General features: G+C 34.6%; 1 protein-coding gene across 5 annotated transcripts in view; it reads left to right on the top strand.

Moving 5' to 3' along the window:
• The window catches only part of TLL1 (tolloid like 1), a 342,701-nt gene that overhangs the window by 175,442 nt on the left and 146,610 nt on the right, over positions 1-20,649 (top strand). For all 5 annotated transcript variants that reach the window (XM_043902682.1, XM_043902683.1, XM_043902680.1 and 2 more), the window contains 2 exons: positions 3,411-3,535; positions 12,992-13,107. In XM_043902682.1, the coding sequence (XP_043758617.1) occupies positions 3,411-3,535; positions 12,992-13,107 (241 nt within the window). The remainder of the gene's footprint in view (positions 1-3,410; positions 3,536-12,991; positions 13,108-20,649) is intronic.

Raw genomic sequence — 20,649 nt, 5'->3', positions numbered from 1 at the left:
CCATGAACATGTGTATGTGAATATCTCTTCAAGAGCCTGTTTTCCTTTCTTTTGGATATATACAAAGAAGTGAGATTGCTGGAATGTATGGTAGTTCTATGATTTTTTTTTTTAAGAGCCTCAATCAATTTTTTCATAGATGCTGCACTATTTTGCAATCCTATCAACAGTGTATAAGGGTTCCAATCTCTCCATATCCTCACCAACATCTTTTCTAATTTTTCAAGTTTTGATAGTAGCCACCCTAATGGGTATGACATAATGTCTCATTGTGTTTTTGATTTGCATGATTAGTCATGTTGAGAATATTTTTATATGCTTGACCATTTATATATCATCTTTGAAAAATATATATTCAAATCTTCTGCCTATTTTTAAATCAGATTACTTCATTTTTCTGTTGTTAAGTTGTAGGATTTCTTTGTGTATTCTGGTTTCTTATCAGATATATATGTATGTATACATATGTGTATATAGAGATGGCTGGATGGCATCACTGACTCAATGGACATGAGTTGGAGTAAGCTCCAGGAATTGGTGATGGACAGGGAAGCCTGGTGTGCTGCAGTCCATGCGATTGCAAAGAGTCAGATACAACTGAGTGACTGAACTGAACTGATGTATATATATGTTGGAAATATTTTATCTTCTTTTCACTCTTTTGATTATTTGCTTTGCTGTGCACAAGCCTTTTAATTAAAAATGCAATCCCACTTACCTATTTTTTTTTTATTAGTTGGAGGCTAATTACTTCACAACATTTCAGTGGGTTTTGTCATACATTGATATGAATCAGCCATAGATTTACACGTATTCCCCATCACTTACCTATTTTTGCTTTTCTTTCCTATGCTTTGGGTATCATATCCAAGAAATCATTGCTATATTCACATTGCAACAAAAAGGATAAAATATCTAGGAATAAACCTACCTAAAGAGACAAAAGACCTGTATGCAGAAGACTATAAGACACTAATGAAAGAAATCAAAGATGACACAAACTGGTAGAGAGATATACCATGTTCTTGGATTGAATCAATATTGTGAAAATGATTATACTACCCAAAAGCAATCTACAGATTCAATGCAATTCTTATCAAACTACCTTTAGTATATTACACAGAACTAGAACAAAAAATTTCACAATTTGTATGGAAACACAAAAGACCCCACATAGCCAGATCAATCTTGAAGAAAGAAAAATGGAATCAACCTTCCCAACTTCAGAATATACTACAAAGCTATAGTCACCAAGATAATATGTTACTGGCACAGAAACAGAAATATAGAACAATGGAACAAGATAGAAAGCCCAGAGACAAACCCACACAGCTATAGGCACCTTATCTTTGACAAAGGAGGCAAGAATATACGATGGAGAAAAGATAGTCTCTTCAATACGTGGTGCTGGGAAAACTAGACAACTACATGTAAAAGAATGAAATTAGAACATTTCCTAACAAAAATAAAGTCAAAATGGATTAAAGATCTAAATATAAGACCAAAGTCTATAAAACTCTTAGAGGAAGACATAAGCAGAACATACTTTAACATAAATCATAGCAATATCCACTCTGACCCACCTCCTAGAATAATGGAAGTAAAAACAAAAATAAACAAATGAGACCTAATTAAGATAAATGCTTTTCCACAATGAAGGTACTGTAAATAAGGTGAAAAGACAATCCTCAACTGGAGAAAATAATAACAAATGAAACAACTGACAAATGATTAGTCTCTAAAATATGCAACCTATTCATGCAGCTCAAAACCAGAAAAACAAACCAATCAAAAAGTAGACATTTCTCCAAAGAAGACATACAGATGGCTAATAAACACATGAAAAGATTATGCTCAACATCCCTCATTATTAGAGAAATGCAAATCAGAACTACAATAAAGTATCATCTCACACTGGTCAGAATAACCATCATCAAAAAACTCTACAAACAATAAATGTTAGAGACGGTGTGGAGAAAAGGGAACTCTCTTGCACTGTTGATGGGAATATAAATTGATGCAGCCACTATGGAGAACTGTATGGAGATTCCTTAAAAAAAACTAGGAATAAGTCCACCATATGACCTAACAATCCCAGTACTGGACATATACTGAGAAAAAAATACTTGAAAAAGACACATGAATCCCAGTGTTCTTCACAGTACTATTTACAATAACTATGATATGGCTGCAACCTAGATATCCATCTACAGATGAATGGATAAAGAAATTGTGGTACAATGGAATATTACTCAGCTATAAAACTAATGCATTTGATGAGATGGAGCTTCATTATAGAGCCTATTATAATAATAGAGCTTATTATACAAAGTGAAGTAAGTTAGAAAGATAAATATCATATACTAAAGCATATATATGTAGTCTAGAAACGATGATACTGATGAACCTATTTTCAGCACAGCAAGTGAGATGCAGACATAAAGAACAGATTGTAGACACTGAAGGAAGGAGAGGGTGGGAAAATTGAGAAAGTAGCATTGAAATATATATATTACCATATGTAAAATAGTGGAAATTTGCTTTATGACATGCGGAACTCAAATCTAATTCTCTGTGACAACCTAGAGGGATAGGATGGGGTGGGAAGTGGGAAGGAGATTCAAGAATGAAGGCACATATGTACACCTATGGCTAATTCATGTTGATATATGGCAGAAACCAACACAGTATCATAAAGTAATTATTCTCCAATTAAAAATAAATTTAAAAAATGAATTTTAGATTTTGAAAAGTATATATACTTTTTCTAAGGAAAAATTGAATGCTACCACTAGCTTCATACTCACCATATACATTCTTTAATTAATTTATTTTAATGGGAGGCTAATTACAATATTGTGGTGGATTTTGCCATACATTGACATGAATCAGCCATGGGTGCACATGTGTCCCCTATCCTGAACCCCCCTCCCACCTCCCTCCCCATCCCATCCCTCTGGGTTGTCCCAGTGCACCGGTTTATACAGAATGAAGTAAGTCAGAAAGAAAATCACCAATACAGTATATTAATGCATATATATGGAATTTAGAAAGCTGGTAATGACGACCCTACATGAAAGACATCAAAAAAGACACAGATGTAAAGAACAGACTTTTGGATTCTATGGGAGAAGGTGAGGGAGGGATAATTTGAGAGAATAGCACTGAAACATGCATATTACCATATGTGAAATAGATTACCAGTCTAAGTTCACCACACACATTTAGCACACAATTTTTTCCTACTTTGATGAAAGCATTTTGAGAGACTGACACACGGTTTAAATCTGAACATGATATATTTCTCCTTTGATTGGTTTGAGTTTGAAAAAAAAAAACATATTTGTAAGGAAAATATGTGTCTTAATTTGACGACTTATGTGTGACTTGTTTCTGATTTTTTTTCTTAGGGGGATGTTTCTGGATACCATTCTCCCCTCACGTGATGATAATGGCATTCGTCCAGCAATTGGTCAGCGAACCCGCTTAAGCAAAGGAGATATTGCACAGGCAAGAAAGCTGTATAGATGTCCAGGTACTGCACCACCCAAACTCAGAAGCATAATTGAGTCTGATAGTGCTTTTCCAGATGAACGAGCCACAATTAACAGCGGTTTACTTGTCTCTTTTCATGCTGGCGAGTAACTGAGAGGTTTAGTTCAAAGTTACTAATCATAAAATGGAATAGAAGAGAAATCTGGAATACCCATTGGTATAATTCAAAACAAATTGATAGAAATAAAATTTCAAAAGCAGGGACAGTACGCTTTATTTCTTTTAATATAATGAATAAAAAAGAAAAAAATAGTTGTTACTAAATAGTTGCATGAGTTCATAGTCAAATTATGAACTTCCTTGCCAACATAACAAGAATATCCTTTATTTCAACTTCAAAATTCGACCCTGAATGATCTTTTCTAGCAAGCAGTATCATTAACAGTATATAAATTTAAATTTTATTAGGTGGAATTTATAACTTCGTTGCAAAAAACAAAGTAACTAATCATGTTACTAGTGAGCTACTAGTTTGTTTTTATGTTTGTTAATATGTTTGCTAGTTTGTTAATATGTTTGCTATTAGATACGTTTGTGAAAAAAGATTAAAGAGAGGTCTTAATAACAATGTTCCAAGGGAACACTAATGCCTTACTGGTCTAAAAAAGAAAAGATAAAGCAATTATACTCCAAGTAAAAAAAAAAAAAAAAAAAGATTCTGCTTTCAAATTGGAATTTCTTCATATCGTATGTACCTCCTATATATGCAACATGCTTTGAAATAGCCTATATCAAAGATACATGCTTAATTTTGCTTAACACAGCATTTTCAATTTTTTTGTTGTTATTTATAGGAAACTAATACCTGTGAAGTTCAGTTTTCGTTCCAGATACTGATATCTTAAATAGTAAAATAGTGCTAAAAGCATTAGTTGGCTGCTCTTCTAGTAACTTATACAGACATTCAGGATAGGATGGGTAAATTAATCATTGAAGTTTTACATAGATTCCCATGTTTAAATTTTATTTATATATATTTAGTTATTGAAAAGTTATATTAACTAAGTTTACTGTGATTATTGGCACCAGTCTAGGAAACTTTCTGATTGGGTAGCTGATTCATTCACAAAATGTCATATATGCTCATTGACATATGGAAATGTCCACGTGGGGCAGAGAATGGTCTTCATCTTCCCTTTATCCCAGTAGTCGGCAGTCTGCTGGTGAAAGAGATACTCACTGGGATGTATGAGTGGTGTTGTGTCTTTATAAATAACTCATTTGTTCTCTTGCTCTCTCTTTTTTGGGGGGCCTTTTTCCCTTGTGACTCCCATTTTCTAAATAGATTCTCCACTTATTTGATCTAATTTTAGGATTACTTCCCCTTTTTATTTCTAAACTCCTGATACTGAGCTCTTCTAATATAGTTTCTGGTCTTTATTTGCATTTTCTCTTAATATAGTTTTTCTATAGTGCCATAACCTTTTGGCTTATACTTCATACCTATACCAACTGTCAACCCTAATACTCTCTTAGTAAATCTTCATTAATTAAATGTAAAGTAGCATAATGAAATTAACAAAAAATAAATATCTAAAAATAAAGAGGCTTTTGAAGATTAGAATCATTGTTATGTAAAAGTGTATGTGTAGTCACTCATAGATGTAGTCAAAATAGATGTTTACAAATTTAAAAGTGGTGTTAAACATACAGTGTATATATACAGATATCTACAGCTATTGAATGTACATCTGTGTAGAAGTTGTAGGGATAGAAGACCAGTTTCATTGTGCAGGAAATTTAAATACTGGCAATTTTTTAAATGCTTGAACATTAAATTTATTTTTAAAATTAATATGAGGTTCTTTTTTAGTTATAGAAAATCTGTAATTCCTGATACAATTCCCTGAAATTTCAAAGAGAATATCACTTATATGTGTTTATATACAGTTCTTGGCTCAAATATGTTGCCAACATGCAAAAAAAAAGAAATTAGTCACTTTCTCATTTATTCACAGACCCATTTGTTCATAAAACATTTCTTAGTTCAGTTGATAGTACTAGACACAGATCATTCCAAGTCAAAACTGTGGAGGGCATTCTCTCTTCATTCCTTTTTCTGCCACGCTTCCCACAACTAATCAATCCTGCTGCCTTCTTGGTATCTATCTCACATTCTTGAAGTGAATCCCCTATCCTAGGGATCCTCACCTTTTGTCTGGATTACTACAGTGCTTCCTAATTAACCTATTCCCTCTATTCTTACATCTCTTTAGTTCTCTGGCCATACTACTTTTCAAGTGGCACTTCAATATGCAGATCTTACTCTGCTTATTTTAGCATAAAGACTGGTTTCCTTTCCCCTTGTCTCTTCCCCAGCCTCTTTGCTAGGTGTTTCACTTACAGCCTAGTTTCTCCCTTCTACTTCATCCAGCACCTGACACTACAGTGTACTCACCTCCTGCTTCTTCCTCAATCCAGAAAACTCCTACTGACTCCTAGCCAAGTCCTAATTAATATTCAGGATTTAGCTTCTGTGTAACCTCCTACTTAAAAACTAACTGATCTCCCAGGATTCCCGTGGTAGTAAATGCCCTATTTGCTCTGGCCTTCATGTCTTATTCCTAAAACCATCAATTCACTTGTCATTTCACAATTAGAGTATAATCTTTAGGCCTGGAAGTAGACTTTTCCCTCAGGGCATTTTGTTGTTGTTTAGTCACTATGTGTCCAAATCTTTGTGACCCAATGGACTGCAGTTACCAGGCTTCCCCATCCTTCACTATCTCCTGGAGTTTGCTCAAACTCATGTCCATTGAGTCGGTGATGCTATCCAACCATCTCAGTCCCCTGCTGTCCCCTTCTCCTCCCGTCCTCAATCTCTCCAGCATAAGAGTCTTTTCCAATGAGATGGCTCTTCACATTACATGACCGAAATAATGGAGCTTCAGCTTCAGCATCAGTCTTTCTAGTGAATATTCAGGATTGACTTCCTTTAGGATGGAGTGGTTTGATCTCTTTGCAGTCCAAGGGACTCTCAAGAGTCTTCTCCAGTACCATGATTCAAAAGCATCAGTTCTTCAACTCTCGGCCTCCTTTCTGGCCAAACTTTCACATTTATTCAAGACTACTGAAAAAGCATAGCTTTGACTGTATGGACCTTTGTCAACAAAATGATATCTCTGGTTTTTAATATGCTGTCTAGGTTTGTCATAGCTTTCCTTTCAAGGAGCAAGAATCTTTTAATTTCATGGCTTCAGTCACTGTTAGCAGTGATTTTTGGAACCCAAGAAAATAAAATATGTCACTGCTTTCCCATTTTCCCCTTCTATTTGCCATGAAGTGATGGGATCAGATGCCATGAAAGTGAAAGGGAAAGTCACTCAGTCATGTCCAACTCTTTGCGACCCCATGTACATTCCATGGAATTCTCCAGGCCAGAATACTGGAGTGGATACCCTTTCCCTTCCCCAGGGTGTTTTTCCAACCCAGGGATCGAACCCAGGTCTCCCGCAGTGCTGGTGGATTCTTTACCAGCTGAGCCACAAGGGAAGCCCAAGAATACTGGAGTGGGTAGCCTATCCCTTCTCCAGTGGTTCTTCCTGACCCAGGAATTGAACCGGGTCAATCTACTGCATTGCAGGCAGATTCTTTACCAGCTGAGCTGTCAGGGAAGCCCCAGGGGCTTCCTGAAGTTGCTACGATCTTAGTTTTTTGAATGTTGTTTCAAGCCAGCTTTTTCACTCTCTTCTTTCTTTCACCCTAATCAAGAGGCTTTTTAGTTCCTCTTCACTTTTTGCCTTTAGAGTGGTATCATCTACATATCAATTAAATATTAGGTGCTCATAAGTGGTTGCTGTATGAATGAAATAGTTGCTTTAATATGTGAAAGGTACTACACCAGATATTATGGCCACAGAGAAGGAAGCACAGATTATGCACACAAATAGCCAATCATCTGTGCAATTCTCCAGACAATGTTATTTGTCAAGGAAGTAAATCTCATCAGTAAAGGATGCTAAAGCAGTTCTGAGAGGGGGGCCTGAACTGAGCTGCACCGTGGAATGAGGAAGACTTCTTGGAACTGGTGTCGGACTTGGCAAGGGAGTTACCGTTGAAATATATTTTAAAATATTTCAGTAATTAATTTCACCATTATGACTCAGATGACAGGATTTCTTTTAACATTTCTTACCTTAAAATCATTTTAAATCTATATTTTATTTATTACATTTAAAAGTTTGAGAGAGCAATGGATGTATGAAGTTGATTAGGTAGTGCTAAGTTGTTTAGATATAGTTTTATTTCTTCCCATACTCTAGAGTTTATCAAGATTTTGAGGGAAGAGATTTATCTACTACAAGTTATTGTACTTTTTTTGAGTTAGTAACATTATAAAGATATTCTTTAAGACTATTGAAAAGTTATTCTCAATCTTTGATATCTGTTGGATATTACAGACATTTGCCACAAAAAATATCTGTAGATGGGAATACAAACAACTGTAAATCAGTAATAATTTCTCTGCCACACACAATCCAGGAAGCATTTATACAATTCAAAAACAATTTTCTATCTTGGAAGGTAAAGCATACATGAGAACCATCTGTTGCAAAAGTGAGATGGATCATAAAATATTTAGAAGTTTACTCTTTATTATTATTTTTAAATTTTGATGAAACACATATAACGTATGTCCTATTAAAAAATTTTATTGTACAGTACAGTGCTGTCAATTATATACACATTGGTATACAGCAGATCTCTTTAGAAATCTCATGAGATATTTGTCTTTTTGTTTATGCCTAGCCTATTTCACTAGAATTATGTCCCCAAGGTTCATCCCTGTTGTAGCACATGACAAATTTCTTTCTGTTTGAAGGTTGAATAATATTCCATTGTATGCATATACCATGTTTTATTTATTCATTCATCCAATGATAAGACAGTTTGTTTCTATGGCTGCTGTCAGTAATACTCAATGAATATGTGAGTGTACATATTTCTTCAAGACTTTGTTCTCAATTGTTTTGCATCAATACCCAGAAGCAGAGTTGGGTATAATTTGGTAGCTCTATTTATTATTTCTGAGGAAACTCCACATTGTTTTCCATGGTGGCTGCACCATTTTGCATTCCTAACAGCAGTGTAAAGTGGTTCTCTATATCCTCACCAACACTTGCTATTTCTGTTTCTTTGATAATGGCCAACCAGCCATTGTGAGGTGATATCTCATTGTGGTTTTGATTTTCCTTTCTCTGATGATTAGTGACATTGAGCACTTTTTTCATGTATCTATTGGCCATTTGTATGTCTTCTGTGGAGAAATGTCTATTCAAGTCATTTGCCATTTTAAAGTTTGGTAACTTGGGGTTTGTTTTGTTGTTTGTTCGCAAAGTTCCTTCTGTGTTTTGGATATAACCCCTTATGAGATGCATGATTTGCAAATGTTCCATTCCAAAGATTTCTTTGATTCTTTCCTTTGCTACACAGAAGTTGTTTAGCTTGCTGTTGTCCCCCTTGTCCATTTTTACTCTTATTACCTGTGCTTTTGGTTTCATATCTAAGCAATCATTGCCAAGACCTCTGTTATGATGTTTTTCACCTATGTTTTTCTTCTGGGAATTTTACAAACTGGGGTCTTACTTTTAGGTCTTTAATCCACTTTGAGTTGATTTTTGAGGATAGTGAAAAAACGGGTTTGATTTTATTCTCTTGTATGTGTATATCTAGTTTCCCTAACACCATTTATGGAAGAGCCTATCTTTTCACCATTGAAAAGTCTTAGCACCCTTGTCAAAGATCCCATTTTACTGTTTAGGTGTGGGTTTATTTTTGGCTCTTTATTCTGTCCCATTGGTCTATATGCCTCTCTTATGCCAGTATCATACTTTTAATTACTGTAGATATGTAGTATGTTTTGAGGTTAAGAAGAATGAGGCTTCCAGCTCTGTTTCCCCTCTCCGCCCCCCCCCCCCCAACTCAGGATTGTTTTGGCTATTTAGGATTTGTGATTCTATATGAATTTTAAGACTTTTCCTCCCATTTCTACAAAAATATGCCACTGGGAATTTGATAATGATTGCACTGAATTTTAGAAATTTATCCATGCTTTGACTAGGATAGATAATATTTTAACAGTATTAAGTTTTCCAATCCATGAAAACATCTTTGTGTCCTTTACATTTCTTTTATCAATGTTTTATAGTCTTCAATGTTCATGTCTTTTGCCTCAAGTTTATTTTGCCTCTTTCATTCCTAAATATTTTATTACTGAGGGGGGTTTCTTATAAACAGAGTTATTTTCTTAATTTCATTTTCATGTTGTTCATTGATAGTTAATGGATATACAACTGAACTTTGTGTGTTGATTTTGTATTCTATAATTTTGTATATTTTCTTTATTACTTCTAACAGTATTTTTTTTTGTCTGTGGAATCTTTATGATTTTGTACATATAAGATCATGTCATCTGCCTAGAGAGATGAAAATTCAATTTGTGAATTGTTTTACTTTAGAATGATTTTTATTAGGAGACTGATGATAATTTTTCTTTGTATATTTATGCTTTTTTTTCTCTTAGATAAGACTGGGGTTTTTTTAGCTCAAAGATACATTGTAAAAGTTACGCCCACAGTTTTCCTACCTGTGTCAGAGGTATCTTAAGTGTTAAATAGAGGGCTTTGGGCATAACAATACTTGACCCCTACAAAACAACTTTATGAAATACATATTAATAAGAGCCACTTTAAAGAACAGAAAACTGAAGTTGAAGGTTTTGAGACTTGCTTGTATGACATAACAAGGGATTATGCTGTGAGTCAAATTTCTCTCTTATCATCCATATACTAAATAGATTTCTGTGTAAATGAGGAGACTATGTATTTAACTTAGTGGTGCCATCATTTCCATGCTAATTTTCCTTTAGTTGTTTTAATTATAAAATTAGTTTTTATACCTGGACATGAATCAACAAATGCCCAGGGAAATTTATGAAAATCTTCTGAAATAGGAATCAGGTAGCCTGGGATAGCCACACGCACTGAGGGAAATGCACAAATGATTACAACTTGGCAATTGGTGTCCACAGTTCTTGCATTATAAGTAGGTGCTATGTAATACATTTATTAGATGTTTGAACTATATTCTTTTTTTTTTTTGAATTTCAGAGAGCTGTTTTATTGTTTTATCAGTATAATAGTTTGTTTACATGTGTGAGTTAATTGTTTTAATTCCACTTGAGGAAATCCAGTACCAACATTCTATGTAGCTTAGAATTACAGAATTTATTTTTAAACTGCTATAAATTATAGGTATTTTCATTGAAACACACTCAATTCCCCAATGGCTATTTAGCACCTAAACTGATCATAATTAGAAACACATCAGTTGCATTAATAAATCTTCACAAATTTTCATTTTTCTAAGGGGTCTTATAATGTCATATTTATCAAGTATCCTTAGATGATTCATGGAAAGTGTTGATTACATATTTTTTACCTTTAGCATTTTTCTTTTATTCTCAAGTTGCTTTTATCTGCCTGTTTATCAGAATAAATATTGCTTGCTCTTATTTTAAATTTATTTTGTTGTACAAGCATTATTTGTTGTTGTTATTCAGCCTCTCAGTCATGTCCGACTCTTTGTGACCACATGAACTGCAGCATACCAGGCTTCCCTTGTCCTAAACCATCTCCTGGAGTTTGCTCAAACTCATGTCCATTGAGTCTGTGAGGCCATCCAAGAATCTCATCCTCTGTCATCCCCTTCTCCTTCTGCCTTCAATCTTTCCCAGCATCAGGGTCTTTCCCAATGCGTCAGTTCTTCGCAACAGGTGGCCAAACTATTGGAGCTTCAGCTTCAGCATCAGTCCTTCCAAAGAGTATTCAGGGTGATTTCCTTTAGGATTGACTGGTTGGATCTCCTTTCTGTCCAAGGGACTCTCAAGAGTCTTCTCCCTCATGACAGTTCAAAGGCATCAGTTCTTAAGTGCTCAGCCTTTTTTATTGTTCCAGCTCTCATATCCGTACATGACTATGGGAAAAACCATAGCTTTGACTATGCGGACCTTTGTAGTTAATGTCTCTGTTTTTTAATACACTGTCTAGGTTTGTCACTGCTTTTCTTCCAAGGAGCAAGCGTCTTTTAATTTCATGGCTGCATAAATATTTATATCATATACAACTCTTTTTACATGTCTATTTTATGTTTTCCAAGCTATTATTTTTGTTTCTTCATTTAAATCAAGATATGCAGAACCATTTATAATGTATTGGTTTGATGAGACAAGAGTTCATCTGCTAGAGTTCACCTGCTGGCTCTATAATATGGTAATATATCAGGTTTTATCTCAGTTTTCTTCAGAAGGAAGGAGTTATTCTTTCAAACTGTTAACTTAAAGTTATTAACATCTTTATATAAATATTTATATAAACTAACTGCTGTATAGGAATTCTTCATGAATTAAGGGTACTTAAATCAGCTTAGATTCATTTAACTCAGATCATGTCTTGCAAAAGCAACAAGACAGTCCATTGTAGAATGCTTCTGACTACAAACCTTGGCTGAACCAGTGAGCTAATTATCATCTGATCTTGCCTTTGTTGAATTGGCCTATAGATACTAGTCATACAGATCTTGAGGCTGTACAGTTGACTGTTTGCTACATCAGATGACTGGTAATTACTACCAAGAAGTGAGATAGGGGCTGTTGGTTGTTTGGTTGTTTAGTCACTAAGTTGTGTCCAACTCTTATGACCCCATGGACTGTAGACTGCCAGGCACCTCTCCATGGGATTCTCCAGTAGATAGGGGTAGTAAAAGGAAAATAAAATTGCTTTCCCAGAAATTTCTACTTATAATAGGCAGAAAACAGAGAATAAATAAATATCTATATCTCATTGGAAAATCTGTCTTCCATAATGTTTTATGTTTCAACTTATTCCAGTTTATTTTGAAAAAAAAAATCATTGTGTGTCATTTTGGTACCACTTTTATTGACTATTTATTCATTATTATTTAAATTTTCTTTTTCCCAACTTTGATACAGTACTCATTATTAAAATTAACTTCCCTCTACACCAAATATAATAATAGAATGTTTCATGGAGTCCCAGAATCACATCGAATAGATACCCACTGGATTCAAACTGAGTATAGGTGATGTATAAGTTGGCTATTTGCTCCTTGGGAATGAATGAGAAATGTTTCCATGAGGAAAAATTTTATGGTTCTTCAGGTTATTTATTTCATAATCTTGTTATATGTTTAGCTATAGCAATCCCTTTAAGTATACTGAAATTCTAGTAAGAAAGACATTTTTAAAAAATTACTTATAAAGGAAAAGTGTTTTATAAAATACAAATATATATCCTTGTCTAACACCAAAAGACTCAAGATTCATTTATGAAGCAAGTGTCTTTTATAAAAAATAATGGATAATTTTATCTTTTTCATTAAAAAAAATCAAACATATGTTGTTTTTTCTTTCTTTCAGCATGTGGAGAAACCCTGCAAGAATCCAATGGCAATCTGTCCTCCCCAGGATTTCCAAATGGCTATCCGTCTTATACACACTGCATCTGGAGAGTCTCTGTGACCCCAGGAGAGAAGGTGGTTTATCCCATCAAGGGTTCTCTCTCTTTCAGTTTTAAATGCAAAGGTTCCTCTTCTTTCAAATATATTTTACTTTGTTTTGCATTCTTATTTGATTAATTGAATAGCTCAGAAAACTTATGATGGGTATTATGCAAGCTCCAGGAATTTTTTGAAAGAGATAATTTTAAAAGAAATAGTAAATGATCTAAAAGGGTTGATATAATACAAATTATGTTCTCAGATACAATGGAATTAAGTTAAAAATCAGTATCAGAAAGATAACTAGAAAAATCCCACACATATTAAAACTGGGAAATATATATCAACTATCCCATTCATTCAAGAAGAAATTGTGATAAAAATTAGAAATCATTTTCAATTATAACAAAAGTACTGAGAATTCCAAGTCTGTAAAATACATGTAAAGCATATTTAGAAGGAAATTCAGAAACTTATATACTCATATTAGGAAATAAAAAATACTCCAAACTAAAGAGATAGATATCCATATAAAGATGCTAGAAAAAGGAGCAATAAAATAAATGGAATAGTACATAAAGGAAGAAATAAAAAATAAATTTAAAAACATGAAACTATATGGTACAAAATATGGACAATGTTGGTACTTTGAAACAATTTAGAAAATAGAGAAATGGATGAGAAGAGATCAAGAAAAAAGAATAACAGAGAAAGCACAATTATCTAATAATTAGCATAAAATGATTATTATAACCATAGATGCTTTAGACACCAAAGAAACATTTTGAATATTATGCCAATAACTTTGAAAATGTAAATGAAATGGGAAAATTACTACAAAATATTACTTAGTCAGCTCTTATTCAAGAAGAAATTTAAAAATTTGAATGTTTCTATAACCAATAGAGAAATCAAATTACTGTTTATTTGAATTATTAGTCAAAAAAATTTTTGACAATGAAAACCCAGGCTAGATGGTTTCATGAGTAAGTTCTACCCAACAACCCAGTAAGAAATAAATATGGTCTTACATAAAGTCTTCCAGAGAATAAAATAAAAATTACACTCTACTGTTTATATGGTTAGGGTTTCCAGTGTGGCTCAATGGTAAAGAATCCACCTGTAATGCAGAAGATGTGGTTTTGATTCCTGGGTCAGGAAGATCCCTTGGAGAAGGAAATGGCAACCCACTCCAAGATTCTTGCCTGGAAAATCCCTTGGGCAGAGGAGCCTGGAGGGCTACCGTTCATGGGTTTACAAAAAAGTAAGGCATGACTTAGTCACTAAACACCAACAACAATTTATATAGTTAGCAAAACCTGATAGCCATCCTGATGAAAAAACAGTGTAAGAAAGGAAAATTTTAACCCAGACTCACATTTGAATATGTATGTAAAATCCTCCCCACATTACCAAAACAAATGCAAATATCTACGCATGTATATGTATATACGTATCTATCTATAATTATATAAGTACCATATAAAGTATATTACTATTACTATATATCTCAAAAGCAAATATATGCATGGATATGTGTATATATGTATTATATATCATATATATATATATATATATGTTTGTGTTTATATGTATGTGTACATACATATAAGCACCATTAAATGAGTATCTCAGTTAAATCAAGAAAAAGATCTATTAGTGATTTAACAGCAACAACAAACCCTGAGCAAATTAGGAAAATAAAAATATTTCATTAATTTTATTAAGAAAATCAACAAAAGCTAGTGCAAGTACCATTGTCATTGGGCTTTCCTGGTGGTTCAGATGATAAAGAATTTGCCGGCAATGCAGGAGACCTGGGTTGGATCCCTGGATTGGTAAGATCCCATGGAGAAGGGAAGGGCTACTCACCCCAGTGCTCTTGCCTAGAGAATTCCATGGACAGAAGAGCCTGGCAGGTTACAGTCCTTGGGTAACAAAAAGTTGGACACGACTGATTGACTTTCACTTTCCTGTTCACCATTATTATTGGTGACATTCTGAAAATATTTCTTTTGAAATAGGTAAAAAATCAAGTGTGTCCACCAGTTTCCCCAACCCTTTTTAAAAAAGGTTTGGTAGAAGTTGTAGCACATTAAGGGAAGAAAATGAAATTATACATATAAGGATTAAAAAGGAAGATGTAAACTTCCCTTTAGCAGATTGTTTGTTACAGAATTTTAAATTACTGAGAAGTGAAATAAATAAATAAGTTAATTTCTAGATTCTTTCTTAAACATCTTTCCTGACCAAGATTTTAATGATTGCTTTTTAAACGTTGTTAAATGATTTTTGTCCTTTGTTTTTCACTAATTCATCTGGAATGACTCAAACACACTTTAGTTTCAGTGAAAATGAAAATGCAGTTAAGGAAAAATCTGTATCCCTGATAATTGAGTGGTATTATGAGTATAATGGGTATGGAGTTGTGCAGGATATTACTTTCATTCTCTGTGTTATACAATATACCTATTTGTTTATTAAACTTTATACATAGTAGTTTTTATGTTTTAATCCCATACCATAATTTGTTCATTCTCCCTTCTCTCTCCCTTTTGGTAACAACAAGTTTGTTCTTACAATGAAAATTAAATGAAACTTTTGTGTGCATAAATAGATTTTACACATAAAAAGTTATAAAATACTTGTAGTACATGAATGCACATGTTATTCTTTATAAAGTTATTTTTAATTTAAGAATTATGAGTCTATGTTGTAACATAGTTATAGGTGTTCATCAACTTCTACTTATAGTCTTTGAATAAGCCCTTGAAAATATATTGTGAAAATCATTCAGTTCAGTTCAGTTGCTCAGTCGTGCCCTACTCTTTGTGACCCCATGGACTGCAGCACTCCAGGCCTCTCTGTTCATTACCAACTCTTGGAGCTTACTCAAACTCATGCCCATTGAGTTGGTGATGCCATCCAAACATCTCATCCTTTGTCTGTCCTTAAAAACATACTGAAGAGTAAGATATAAAAGTAAATATAGCTTCAGATAAAGTTAAAACTCTACATAATTTTTTTCATCCTTTCTATTTGTTCTTTTTCCTTAATTTTTTTGGAGTCTGTTTGATTTACAATGTTGTGTTAGTTTCAGATACATAGCAAAGGCAATCTGTTATACATACATACATATATATATATATCTCCACTCTATTTTAAGTTCTTTTCCCTAATAGGACATTACAGAGTATTGAGCTTCCTGTGCAATACAGTAGGTCCATACTAGTTATCTATTTATACATAGAAATGTGTGTCCTGCTGCTTGCTGCTAAGTCGCTTCAGTATGTCATTCCTAATCTCCCAATTTATCCCTCCTCCCTTACCTCTCAGATTCAGTTCAGTCGCTCACCCATGTCCAACTCTTTGTGACCCAATGGACTACAGCACGCCAGGCTTCCCTGTCCATCACCAATTCCCAGAGCTTGCTCAAACTCATGTCCATTGAGTCAGTGATGCCATCAAACCTTCTCATCCTCTATCGTCCCCTTCTCCTCCTGCTTTCAATCTTTCCCAGCATCAGGGTCTTTTCCAATGAATTAATTCTTCACATCAGGTGGCCTAAGTATTGGAGCTTCAGCTTCAGCATCAGTCCTTTTGATTTCAGTGTCTTTTGATTTCATGGCTGCAGTCGTCACTGCCCACAGTGATTTTGGAGCTCAGGAAAATAAAATTTGTCACTGTTTTCCCCTTCTATTTACCTGAAAGCGATGGCACTGGATGCCATGATCCAAGGTTTTTGAATGTTTAGTTTTAAGCTAGGCTTTTCACTTTCCTCTTTCGCTCTCATCAAGAGGATCTTTAATTCCTCTTCCTTTCTGCAATTAGAATGGTATTATCTGTATATCTGAGGTTGTTGATATTTCTCCCAGCAATCTTGATTGCAGCTTGTGATTCACCCAGTGTGGTACTGTACATGATGTACTCTGCATATTTTCTTGGACTTCAAAATCACTGGGCATGGTGACTGCAACCATGAAATTAAAAGACACTTGCTGCTTGAAAGAAAAGCTATGACAAACCTAGATAGCATATTAAAAAACAAAGACATCAATTTGCTGACAAAGGTCCACATAGTGAAAGCTATGGTTTTTTCAGTAGTCATGAATGGATGTGGGAATTGGACCAAAGAAACAAAGAAAAGAAGGCTGAAGCCTGAAGAACTGACACTTTCAAATTGTGGTGCTGGAGAAGACTTGAGAGTTCCTTGGATTTCGTGTAGATTAAACCGGTCAATCCTAAAAGAAATCAACCCTAAATATTCATTGAAAGGACTGTTGTTGAAGCTGAAGTTCTAATGCTTTGGCTACCTGATAGGAATAACTCTCTCACTGGAAAAGACCCTTATGCTGGGAAAGATTGAAGGTAAAAGGAGAGGAGGGTGGCATACAATGAGATGGTTAGATAGCATCACTGACTCAATGGATATGAACTTGACCTACATACAAGTTTCTCAGCAGACCAGTAAGGTGGTCTGGTATTCCCCATCCCTTTAAAATTTCCCACAGTTTGTTGTGATCCACACAATCATAGGCTTTAGAGTAGTCAATGAAGCAGAAGTAGATGTTTTTCTGGAATTCCCTTACTTTCTTTATGATCCAGAGAGTGTTGACAATTTGGTCTGTGTTTCCTCTGCCTTTTCTAAACCCAAATTATACATCTGGGCATTCTCGGCTCAGGTACTGCTGAAGCCTAGTTTGAAGGATTTTGATCTTAACCTTGCTAGCATGTGCAATGAGCACGATTGTACAGTAGTGAACATTCTTTGGCATTGCCCTTCTTTGAGACCGAAATTAAAACTGACCTTTTCCAGTCCTGTGGCCCTTGAGTTTTCCAGATTTGCTGACGTGTTAAGTGCAACACTTTAACCAAATTAACCATCTTTTAGGATTTGAAATATCTCCCCTGGAATTCCATCACCTCCACTAGCTTTGTTTGTAGTAATGCTTCCTAAATCCCATTTGAATTCACACACCAAGATAGTTGGCTCTGGGTGAATGACTACACCATCATGGTTACTGGGTCAGTAAGACTTTTTTGGTATAGCTCTTCTGTATATTCTTGCCACTTCTTAATCTCTTCTACTTCAGTTCAGTCCCTACTGCTTCTGTCCATCCTTGCATGAAATATTCCCTTGATATCTACAATTTTCTTGAAGAGATTTCTAGTCATTCCCATTCTACTGTTTTCCTCTATTTCTTTTCATTGTTCACTTAAGAAGACTTTCTTATCTCTCCTTGCTATTCTCTGGAACTCTGCATTCAACTGGGTATATCTTTCCCTTTCTCCCTTGCCTTTCCCTTCTCTTCTTTCCTCAGCTGTGTGTAAAGCCTCCTCATATCACTTTTCCTTCATGCATTTCTTTTTCTTTGGGATGGTTTTGGTCACCACCTCCTTTACAATGTTATGAACCTCCATCTATAGTTCTTTAGGCACTCTGTCTACCAGATCTAATCCTTTAAATCTGTTCATCACCTCCACTGTATAATCATAAGGGGTTTGATTTAGGTCATACCTGAATGGCCTAACAATTTTCCCTACTTTCTTCAATTTAAGGCTGAATTTTGTAGTGAGGACCTCATGATCTGAGCCACAGTCAGCTCCAAGTCTTGTTTTTGCTGACTCTCTAGAGCGTCTCCATCTTCGGTTTCAAACAATGTAATCAACCTGATTTCAGTATTGACCATCTGATGATGTCCATGTGTAGAGTTGTCTCTTGTCTTGTTGGAAAAGGGTGTCTGCTGTGACCAGTGCATTCTCTTGACAAAACTCTGCTAGCCTCTGCCTTGCTTTATTTTGTACTTCAAGGCCAAACTTACCAGGTATTCCAGGTATCTCTTGACTTCCTACTTTTGCATTCCAGTCCCCTATGATGAAAAGGACATCTTTTGTTGGTGTTCACTCTAGAAGGTCTTGTAGGTCTTCACAGAACTGGTCAATGTCAGTTTCTTCGGCGTTAGTGATTGGGGCCTGGACTTGGATCACTATCATGTTGAATGGTTTGCCTTGAAAATGAACCGAGATCATTCTGTCATTTTTGAGATTGCACCAAGACTCTTTTGTTGACTGTGAGGGCTTCTCCATTTCTTCTAGGGGATTCTTGTACACAGTAGTAGAAATAAATGGTCATCTGAATTAATTCAAATAAATTTAAATAAATTATATTCAGATTAGAGTCTACGTATAAGCCACGTTGTATGATAATTGTCTGTCTCTGTCTGACTTACTTCACTCAGTATGACAATCTCTAGATCCATCCATGTTATTGCAATATACATGATTTTTTAAAACAAAGCATTATAGAATATGGAAAACTTTGGAATGAGGTTAATCAAATTAAATCAGTTAGTACGAGCAAGATTATATCTGGAAAAAGGTTCTCCTATCTAATTGCAGTACCCATAACATTGGCATTTAAAGTTTATCTACTTTTCTTATATGCAGGATTACTAATAAAATGGTATTTTCCAAAATGTTGCAAAATAGGAAAAAATAAACAAATCTATCATTTTTTCTAATACATTTTTAATATTGTTTACAATGATAAGCAAATTTATTGTTACAAATGGTGAACGAAACATACTTATCTTTCTTTCTTATATTTTTATTATTTTCTTTCATTTAACGTTTATGTTCATTCTGATTTTCTTTACTTCTTTGCTTTTTATTCATTTTTTTGAGTTATTGTAGATTTACAATTTTATATTAGTTTTAGGTGTACAGCATACAGTATTTTTGCAGATTACACTCCCTTAAAATTATTAAAATGTAATGGCTACCATTCTTTATGCTGTACAGTATACCATTTTTGCTTTCTTTTATATGTGATAGTTTTTATCTTTAAATCCTATACCCCTAATTTGTCTTTCTTCCTTTCCCTCTCTCCTTTGGTAAGCACAAGTTTATTTTCTTTATCTGTGAGTATGTTTCTGTTTTTGTGTATACATTAATTTGTATTATTTTTTAGATTCCATGAAGAAGTGATTTCATACAGTATCTTTCTCTCTGACTTTGCTTCACTAAGCATAGCATTCTCTATGTCCATCCATGTTGCTACAAATGGAAGAATTTCATTCTTTTTATGGCTGAGTAATATTCATATATATGGCACATCTTCTATATCCATTCATCTGTTGATTAGCACTTGGGTTGCTGCTGTATCTTGGCTATTATAAATAGTGCTGTTATGAACATTGAGGTGCATGTGTCCTTTCAAATTAGTGTTTTCATTTTTCCAGATATATACTCAGGGGTGGAATTGTTGGACCATATGATAGTCCTATTTTTAGTTTTTTGAGGAAACTCCCTAGTGTTTTATAGAGTGGCTGCACCAATTTACATTCCCACCCACAGTGTAGGTTGCTTTCCTGCTGGCTCAGTGGTAAAGAATCCCCTTGTGGTGCAGGAGATGCAGGTTCGATCCATGGGTGGGGAAAATCCCCTGGAGGAGAGCATGGCAACCCACTCAAGTCTTCTTGCCTGTAGAATCCCATGAAGAGAGGTGCCGGAGGGCTATGGTCCCTTGGGTCACAGAGAGTTGGCCATGACTGTAACGGCTGAGCAGGCATGCATGCA

The sequence above is a fragment of the Cervus elaphus genome, chromosome 5, assembly GCF_910594005.1.
Source record: "Cervus elaphus chromosome 5, mCerEla1.1, whole genome shotgun sequence".
In the NCBI taxonomy this organism is placed as follows: Eukaryota; Metazoa; Chordata; class Mammalia; order Artiodactyla; family Cervidae; genus Cervus; species Cervus elaphus.
Note: the sequence above shows the minus strand (reverse complement) of the source record. Positions and strands in the feature narration are given on the sequence as shown.